This window comes from Alosa sapidissima, chromosome 23, assembly GCF_018492685.1.
Source record: "Alosa sapidissima isolate fAloSap1 chromosome 23, fAloSap1.pri, whole genome shotgun sequence".
Classification (NCBI taxonomy): Eukaryota; Metazoa; Chordata; class Actinopteri; order Clupeiformes; family Clupeidae; genus Alosa; species Alosa sapidissima.
This window is the reverse complement of record NC_055979.1, coordinates 9819856-9829975: the sequence shown is the minus strand read 5'-3', so window position 1 is coordinate 9829975 and position 10120 is coordinate 9819856. Positions and strand designations below refer to the sequence as shown.

Genomic DNA, 10120 nt, shown 5'->3' with positions numbered 1-10120 from the left:
AACACACACACACACACACCCACACACACACACACACACAGCCTCCCTTATTTATGAGTCCCATTACAGCGTTGGTATTTACACGCTTGTTTAATGGCAGGAAGCCTCGGCGTCTGCTCATCAGCGCAGCACTTGTCTTGATTAAAAGTGCGGTCGCTGGTTAATGATGATGAGAAGTCTGAGGAGTGGTAGGAGGAACCTGTGAGGATGCTGGCCCTGTCGTCGTGGTCACGGGAGCAGCTATTCTCAGTAGGAGGGGAGAGGAGGTGCGGGCAGATGACGAGCCTGTGCAAATATGCTCCGCTGATATGATCGCGAAAATGATTAACCCTCTAAAGGCCTCTAAATCGCAAAATTGCCACAAGCAACAATACTGATTAAAACAGACGGTAGATTCTCCAATCGGGGAAATGATTAACCCTCCAAAGGCCTCTAAGTCGCAAAATTGCCACAATCAACAATACTGACGATGGAACCTCTGATCGGCGAAATTATGAACTTTTCTTCACTCCTGTTGTTGCCAACTCCCACCCCCCCACCCCTCCCCCTCCAATGCCACAGGGAGCCTGCAGATCTGGTACCGGCTCAGCCGTGATAAGAGGCCGGATGTGTTCATGCCCCGGCCATACAGTCTGGCCGATGGTCAGTTGCACAGGGTCCAGATCCATAGAGAGGGAAAGGACATGTACATAAAGGTAAAGACATCTCCTTTCACAACAGTCTGTCCACAAGCTTGACCTTGTCCTGACCTTGTCCAGTTAATGTCCTTTTTACTATTTACTATTTTTTATAATTTTATGCATGGCAGCATAGGGCAGAATTAGTGACTCACATAACCTGTATGTTTTTTTCATGAGTATGATATTCATATACTGTATGTATACATACATTTGAATAGATGTAAATGTACATGGCATACATTTTTATATTACCCAGCTAACACCTAAATGGTATTCAGATGTTTAGGATTGAAAGTAATCTGTGTAAAATGTGTATAATATTCATATGCTGTATGTATATACATGAGTTTGAATAGATGTAATGCTTGCACCAAAACAGCATTGAGGTGTGTAGCACTGAAGGTACTCTGCTGAAGATGTGTATGATATTCATACACTGTATGTATATACATGAGTTTGAGTAGATGTAATGCTTGCACCAAAACAGCGTTGAGGTGTGTAGTATTGAAGGTACTCTGCGTGAGTGGATCAGGCTCATTAACCACAGGAGACGTGGTGGCCTCCTCTGCATTCTGAAAAGCTGCCCCCGTGGCTGCAGGTCTTCTTCTCCACACCTTTTCTTTTCTTCACATTTTCCGCTTCGCTCGAAGCAGAGACCTTGAGAAGTAAACATTTACCTGAGTCATGAGAAACAAGGCGGACCTCACGCAGTAGGCCTTTCATGAGGAAGCGCCTCGGCCTTTCTCCCACTGAGTGCCCACAGCCTTGCACACACAGCAACTATCCTCTTTGTTATTGTAATGTAGACGCAGTGACATTTAATTATGACTACCTTTTGAATGCACCTCATGGCAATGTCCAGTTACCCAAACCCAACAAAGGTTTGAGAATGTTCATTACATATGACCCTTTCTGGCCACCATAGCGCCTATACATAGAGGCTGAATAGACTGTCAGTGTGATTCATTGGCTGCTGTGGCCTAACACTGTAGATATCTCATTACGATTGCATCGGCTGTCCTCGTGGGGATACGGAAATGTCACAACACGCTGTCCATGTGCGTTTCTCTTCTGTGTCTTCCCTTCCAAACAGATTGACAGGGACATCAACCAGAAATACAGCTTATCATCTGACAAGGAACTGAACACAATACGCTCCTTAACCCTTGGGAAAGTTACAGGTGGGTAGCTACTGTACTGTATGTAATGACTAGAGTGTTTCTTGGAGGTTCATTGTAAGTCTCTTCTGATCCCTAAAGAAGTACATTTTAAAATACATAAGAATACATTTAAAATTATGTAATTATCCACTCATTATGCCCTGAGTTTTGGTTATTTTTCTCTGACACACAAAAAGGCTCTTGTCATCCTTGACATTTGACTGAATGACTCTCTCTACAGCTTAATGTGACTCTCTCTCTCCGTGTCCCCTATTTCCAAGTGGTGGCCTTTTCTTTCTGGCCAGTCACATTGAGCTGTATAATCCATTTTTTTCTTTACTGATCAACTCTTCACGGGTGACTGCTGTTATAAAGTTGTAGATAATGACAGTTTTTTTTTTTCCTTCTGTGAACTTTTGAAATCAGAAATTCTTTAAAATGGATGACTGTGAAAGTAGAGGGTGTCAGATCAGATCAGATCAGGCCTATTCAGGTTTTGTTAGTACAAGAATGGCGTTTGGATCAGAGTACAATAAGACATTCCTGCAGTTCAGCCAGCAGACTATGGTGCGACTATCTTCTTAGTCATTTCATCAATAGTTCCGGAGCATTGCCATGTTTCACATATCAATGATGAATCGTTAGTGCTCGCTTTTGACTAAATTAAAATGTTTCTTAAGGAGTTGTTGCTCCAACCCTGGGCTCTGGCATTGATCTGGCAAGCCTACTCTGCAGTTTTATTTATCTTTAGCCTTGGAGCATTCAAGCCAGATAAATTGTAATGTCAACGCACAGTCGATGCTTACCACTGAGTCTTACTCAGTGAGACGAAAATTTGACTTCATTAATTCCCATGAATCCAACGTAAAGTTAACATATCTGTCTTTCTCACACACACACACAAACACACACACACACACACACACAGGGCGCGTGGGCATGGACGAGGAGGTCATCCAGGCGGGATCCAAAGGTTTCATTGGCTGCTTGTCATCGGTCCAGTTCAATCACCTGGCTCCTCTAAAAGCAGCGCTGCTGAATCGAGGCAGCTCATTGGTCAGTGTGCTGGGGAACCCGTCAGAGTCTAACTGTGGGATACTGGCAGATAAAACATCATCGCGCTCACAAGCAGGTAGGCCAGTGTGTTTTTAGTAATGCCATCACACAAATACAGCCATATATGAAAACAAATCCCTACACTGTCCATAGTACCCAATACAACAACAACAAATAACCCTTAAAGGTGTACAGTCACACCGGTGTGACGGGAATGTTGGAAAATGAATGTTCTAAAACTGATAGTTCTGGTCCTTGATTGTGATTGGATGAATCACGTTCGATGCCGTTTTAAAATGCATCATAAACATCATACCTTGACTGCATTTCGTTCTATATTACTGCACTACCATAACTTGATACAAAAGTTAAAGTAGCTGCGTCTCAACGTTGCTTGGCAACCATTCAGATAGAGGAAATATATTTATTGGCGGAAGAATGATTATCTAGGAATAACTCGTTCTACAACAGCTAAGGGGGGGGGGGGGGATTAGGCACTCCGCTAGCGTGTCCTGCCTAACAAGGCCCTTTATCTGTTGTAGAATCAGTGTAACCTATGGCCTCTCTTAATTCTGAAGAATATCTGGGTTCATTGAATTCAACATAGAATTTTAGAACCTTAAATTGTTGTGGAACGGAATCTTATGTTAGAATGTTCAAAAACCCACAAAACAACAATTTGCATTTATATAGCACTTTATCAAGGCTACTAAAGTGCTCTACAGTGAAGCTGAAGCTGTGTCATACTTGCACAAGGCCATGGTTGGAGGCTTCAAGCTTAAATAAGATTCACATCTTACCTTCCACTTTGGAAAACAGAAGCCCTCTGAACTAAGCCATTCAGTCATAGATAATTGTATGCTCCCAAATTCCCAAAATGTTAATGTTAAAATTGACAGGTGTGCTGTGGATTTTATCTCAAGGCTAGTGTAATAAGAAATTAATTGGCTTTGTTGAATGACACATAAAAACTAATTCATGACAAACACAGAGTTGGAAAATAACAATTATGGGTAAATTAAACATGCAAAAAAGTTCCCAGAAGTCCTGAAGTACAAATTCTCAAATTAACAGTAAATTAATATGCAAACACTGCAAACATTCACCAGCTTTTATTTTGTATCAGAGGCATCAGATGTGCGCCTCACTCTCTCTCTCTCTCTCTCGGCTATAAAAATTGATTGTTGAAGAGTATTTTCTGTTCCCTCTCTCTTTCTCACGTTACAGATCACTCAGAGGAAGACGGCAACGGCAAAGAGAGGCTCAAAAACGCCGAGCAGAGTGACTCAGCAGTAATTGGAGGTAGCTGTCTCCCTCTCTCTCCCCCTCCTTCTGTCTCTCTCTCCTTCCCCCTTCTCCCTCTCCCTCTCTCTCCCCCTCCTTCCATCTCTCTCTCCTTCCCCCTTGTCCCTCTCCCTCTCTCTCACACACAAATAGCCCACCGGTGGAAATAAACAAAGTGTGAAATGAATCTCGGGCCCATAAGCTTTGGCGCGGAGGAAACTCCACGTCTGGCCAGGAGTCACCTTGCCAGCTGAATTAGCCCCAGGTGATGTAATTTGCGGCAGGAAGGTTGCATTGACTTCCTTATCAGGTGGGATTGCATCTGGGGGAGTTTGTAACCTGTCAAGAGCAACCACATTCCTATAGCAATGCTGGACCTGCTACGGATCTGACAGAAGAATCAGCAGTAGAGATTAAACAGACCCGAACCACACGCACACAAAGACACACAGACACACACACACACATATACACACACACACGCACGCACACATACACACACACAACAGACGCATACACACACACACACACACACAGACACACACACACATACACACAACACACAGACACACACAGGCACACATACACACACACACACATGCACAGCCTGGGAAAGAACAGATTAATTGATTCAAGTCAGGCTGAATGCTCGTTCTCTCTCCCCGCTATCTGTCCCTTCTCCTTTCTTCCCTCTCTGTCTTCTTGCATTTCTCTCTCTCCCTCCTTTCCTCGATCTAATCTATTTATCTGTCTCTCTGGATCTCCCTCCGTCTGCTTCCTCTGTCTGTTGTCTTGTGTCTCTCCCTCTGCCGCTCTCTTCCTCAATCTCTCTGTCCTCTTTGGAACTGCCTTGTTGCATCTCACACACACTCTCCCTCTCTCTTATTCTCTCTGTCTTTCTCCCTCTAACTGTCTTGTTGCATCTTCCTCTCACGCTCTCTGGCTCTCTTTCTATCATTCTCTCAATCCCTCTCTTTCTAACTATCTTGTTGCCTCTCTCTCTCTCTCTCTCTCTCTCTCTCTCTGTCTCCCACACTCTCTCTGGCAGGTCTGATAGCCGCGGTGGTACTGGTCACCCTGTGTGTGGTGGCGGTGATGACCCGGTTCCTGTACCGGCATCGGCACGAGCGGGCCCAGCCCATGGCGCCGGTCAAAGAGAAGGAGCAGCAGCAGCAGCAGCACGTCCTCCCCCCGCCCCTGGAGTCCAGTCGCCGTTGCGTCGCCGCCGACCTGGACCTGCACCTGCACAGCGCCATCAGCGTCCGTGACACCAGGAAGGAGTACTTCATATGACCCCCTCCCCGCCCCGCCTCCTCCACCAATCCCCTCGCCCCGATCCGCTGACCGGTGCAGTCCCCCTCTATCTGAGTCTCTTCAGGGGCGGACGAGAGAGGACCACTACGTCTGTGTGTGGCTATGCAGATGTTGTCTTGTGCTCCACCTCCCCATGTTATGCCACCCCCTTACCTGCCCCTTACCTCCCCCCCCCCCACACCCCTCCAGAACTGTGGGCCCCCTCCCCCCACCTGATGTGTTGTCGTAGGGTAACCAGAGCTGTGGGATTGTCCACACCAGTGTGTGTGTGTTTGTGGGGTGGAGGTTCTCGGAAGGTTTCAGAGCCTGCGTCGGGTCTTTCCAAGGAGATCCCCCTTTCCTGACTTGCTTCAGTGACTACGAGGCTGCGTAATGTGTGTGTGCTCGTGGCAATGCCAGCCCATATCTGCTGGCATAAGAGTTTCCATGACATTGAAAACAAACAGATGCTTAGGAGCGGTACTGAATGAGCAGACACATTAGAATGAGGCAGTGAAGGGGGCGAACGCTGCACAGCCCAGAAGAGGGGCTGACCAGACTGAGCAGGAGGGGGGAGGACTCGGCACTGCATCAGCACGAGCACAGGACGGACCAGGAGGCCCGCAAGCGCTAGACTCATCAGTAAAAAAACATCACTGGACACACAGAGATTTTGGCGAGCCAGCCAGTCTACCCCCCCCCCCCCCCCCCCCCCCTGGACCACTTCTTGGCCAGATGGTGCCGGACAGTCCCAGCGGTGGGCATGCGTTTTTCTTTTTTTTTTTCTTTTCTTTTTTTTTGTCGGAGTGAGTGTGCCAACTGGCGAGAGTGAACCAGACAGAGCTACACTTCACTCCTCCATCCCCACTCCCCCTCTCCCTTTCTCCCTCTCTCCGCTCTGTCCCTTTCTTGCGCGCGCATGGTGGCGGCGGTGGCAGTGGTTGGGGTCTGTCCCTCCCTCCATCTCTCGCGCACGGCGGCAGTGGTGGGGTCTGCTTGTAGTGCCCTGCTGCTCCTGGGCGGTCTTTATGAGCTGATGTTGCCTTACCCAGTGGTGCACTTGTGCCCATGCAATCAAACTCACAGTGTTCTCAAGCCTGCACTCGGGGTGCACTTGGCACGGGGGTGTAACGGCCGACCCTCGCCAGTTACCGAGACAAATAATCGCCCTGGTACCGCCCTGTGTTTGTGTGTGTGTATGTGTACGTGTGTGAGTGTGTATGTGTGTTTGTGTGTGTGTATGTGTGTGTGTGTGTGTGTGTGTTGCACAGATGCAAACACACAAGCTTTTAGGACCAGGGGGGCCAGTGGCAGAGTCCATCGTATACTGCTCATGCAACTTTAATCCCCATCAAACGCCTGCTGGCACACAAAGCCACTAAGCAGAATTTCACAGTCAAATATTTGCTGAATCGGGATGAACAAGAAAGGTTTTGGCTTATGAACAAGGGTCCGTCTACGAGTGGGCATGCTCTGGCCGAGGTATGTGTGTGTGTGCCTGTGTGTGTGTGTGTGTGTGTGTGTGTGTGTGTGTGTGTGTGTGTGTGTGTGTGTGTGTGTGTGTGTGAGTGAGAAAAAAGCATGCGTGCACACATGCACACATCAGAACTGCAATGCCACCCCCACTCGGAATTATACATGCTTATCCAGTCTTTGTTTATTATTATTATTTTTTTGTTTTGTTTTTCCTCTTCTCCTTTCTTCGTGGAATTCGGAGGTTGACACGAGACAAAAGCTTTGCGTCACCTGTTGATTCTCAAAATGATCACCACAAGCCCACGACTGCTCAGCTTCCTGCCAGTGCAGATGGTTCTAGAACATCTAAAACACATCTGTTCCGGAGCCCTGGCAAAACAGTCCTCACAAATCCAAATTCTGGACGTCTGCCAGCGCTCTCTCTTTCCCAGCCGTCCTCAGAAAGGTCTCTTCATGTTCCCTTCTTTTCTTCTTTTCTTTTGTGTCTTTCATTATTTACAGCAGGTTTGTTTCCTACCCCCCCACCCCCAAGCTCACAGACACACAGACACAGACACACACACACACAGGCACACACACACACAGGCACACACACACACAGATACAGTTAATTATTCATGTCTTTGTTCTGCATCAGTTCTTATGCTGGTCCACAGTGCAACTCTACAGTGCGGGGGTCATACATACGTACACATACATACATACATACTGTACGTATACATACATACATACATACATACATATACACGGCACACATCAGAATTAGCTTAGGGTTGGCGGTGGCTGCGTGCTGAGTCAGTGTGGTGATAGATGTTTAGGACGTGGTGTGTTCTCTTTTCCCGTGTGTGTTCTTCAATAAATCAGCCACAATGGCCGCAGAGGAGAGGAGAGGAGAGGAGAGGAGAGGATAGTTAATAATCACAGGCACTCCTCCGATTTCTGGGGTGAGACACACAAGACTAAGATCCTAAGAATACACACACACACACACACACACACACACACACACAGTACATCCAGAAACACCTATAAAGGTACAAACACATATACAGAAATGCAAATACTCAGAAAACATACATTCATATGCATACGCATACTTATATTCATACAAATTGAGCAACAAGCCCAGAGTTGCTGATCCATAAACTACCTTGAGCCTTTTTGCGCAGTGTGGACACTGGATAGATATTCTATTTCAGGGATTCTGCATTCCTCTGAAAATGACAAAAAAGAAAGAACGAGTGCGAGAGAGAGAATGATTGCGGAGGAAAACATTATGAGATACTGTATGGGAGAGATATGGAGAGGAGAGAAGAGGAAGGGAGAGAGAGAGATGGGGAGGGGATAGAGAGGGAGAGAGAGAGAGATGGGGAGGAGGGAGAGAGAGTGAGAGAGAGAAAGATGGGTATGGGAGACAGAGAGAGAAAGAGAGATGGGTATGGGAGACTGAGAGAGAGAAAGAGATGGGTATGGGAGAGGGAGAGAGAGACAGAGATGGGGAGGGGAGAGAGAGAGAAAGAGAGAGAGAGAGGCGCGATTCATCAGGAGTCCCGAAGGCACAGCAGTGTCTCCGAGATTTGCAAAGTGATATTGTAATCATAACGAGAGTCCACTTTCCTGGAGCCCGGGGGACCGTCTCACGGAGCGCCACTGTGTTCACAGGGCCAGGGACATGTCAAACAGAATCAAGTCGACACGAGAGGCGTCAACACCAATTACATTACAATAATTTTACACAACTAATTTAGTTGGAACAACCACGGCATTTAGCGGCGCGATTGCCAAATTAAAGTCCTAACTCCAAAGCATAACCCTCCCAGAAGAATTATCTTGAATATAATTGTCCTAAATAAAGGCGTTTTCATTTCGTACATGCAATATTATTTTAATTCCAAGTGTAAACCATAATGAAGGGTAATTTAGATGTCTTAAATCATAATTATATATGTGCATTTCTGTTTGGTTTCAACTCTGTAATTTGATTCATGAACCATGCAAATAGAGTAATTACACGTTAGTTGCATTAGTGGTCAGCGGTGAGTGGCTCTCTTTTTTTCCCCTTTGACACTGCCATCAGCCTCTCACAGCGGATAACTCTGTGGCTGACTCGAGGCCCTGATCTGGCCAATATCTCCTCTGTTCCCAGTTGGTGGAATGCACTACCAGTTCCTTCCAGAGCAGAAGCGTCCCTCTCTTCCATCAAAAAACTCCTGAAGACCCAGCTCTTCAGAGAGTATCTCCTCTCGTAGCACTACCTACAACTACACATGCTAATTCTAGCACTTACTGCCTGACTAGAACTGACACTTGACGGTATGGAAGCACTCATTGCTGCACTAATTTGTCCTTATCGTATTTTACCCTGATTGTTTCCCTTATTGGGAGTCGCTTTGGGTTAAAAAGCATCAGCCAAATGTAATGTAATATAAAATATGCTCTCTGGAGTGATCTCTAGTTTGGACCATATCCTCATGAAACCTTCGGAATAGGACATCCCAGTGACATGATGACCAATAACAATGTTAGGGGAGAGTTTATTATAGTTAAAGTAAGTTTTTGGTGAGCGTATCAATCATGTGTTAAGATTCTGTGTGACATGACTCAGACTCGTGTTGAGGTGGTGCTTCCCATGGAAATACAGAAGGCATCTCGTAGGCTAAAGCTAGAGGATGGGCACCCATAGAGGATACAGATAATTCAGTTGAACACCTTGTGAAGGTTTTCAAAAGTGCTGGTGTCAAATCTGAACAAAAGCCAATCTGAACAATGCTCATCAAGGTTTTAGGCAGATTTAGACAAAATTAAAACTTGTCAAGGAGTTGTAGGAACAATGCACCATCACCAACTGGTCCCTTGTCACTCATCACAGGGTGCTGTAGTTGCTTCTGACCAGTCAATCCCAGAGACACTGCGGTATTAACGTCCACTGTACACACAAGCGCTGATGGACAGTAGAAGTGTTTGTGCAGTATTCTTGTAGCAGTCCCAGGTCAACTAGATGCGTCCCTCCAAACCCACGACTCTCTGCCAAGTGCCAGTCTCCAGCTCTCTGATTCACTGTTTTTTTTGTTGCCGTGGAGAGATATTAATCTGATTTTAATCTATGTAAATGTCATTTTTTGCAAGATGCCGGAGAAATATCTTTCAACCACGGACACCATGTTGAATCCA

The 10120-nt window shown here is 46.2% G+C and overlaps 1 protein-coding gene across 1 annotated transcript in view; it reads left to right on the top strand.

Moving 5' to 3' along the window:
• The window catches only part of cntnap5b (contactin associated protein family member 5b), a 65323-nt gene extending 58319 nt beyond the window's left edge, over positions 1-7004 (top strand). The window contains exons 20-24 of the mRNA XM_042079994.1: positions 562-695; positions 1774-1861; positions 2769-2972; positions 4124-4198; positions 5229-7004. Coding sequence (XP_041935928.1) covers positions 562-695; positions 1774-1861; positions 2769-2972; positions 4124-4198; positions 5229-5473 — 746 coding nt within the window. The 3' untranslated portion in view covers positions 5474-7004. The remainder of the gene's footprint in view (positions 1-561; positions 696-1773; positions 1862-2768; positions 2973-4123; positions 4199-5228) is intronic.
• The last annotated feature ends 3116 nt before the right edge of the window (positions 7005-10120 follow it).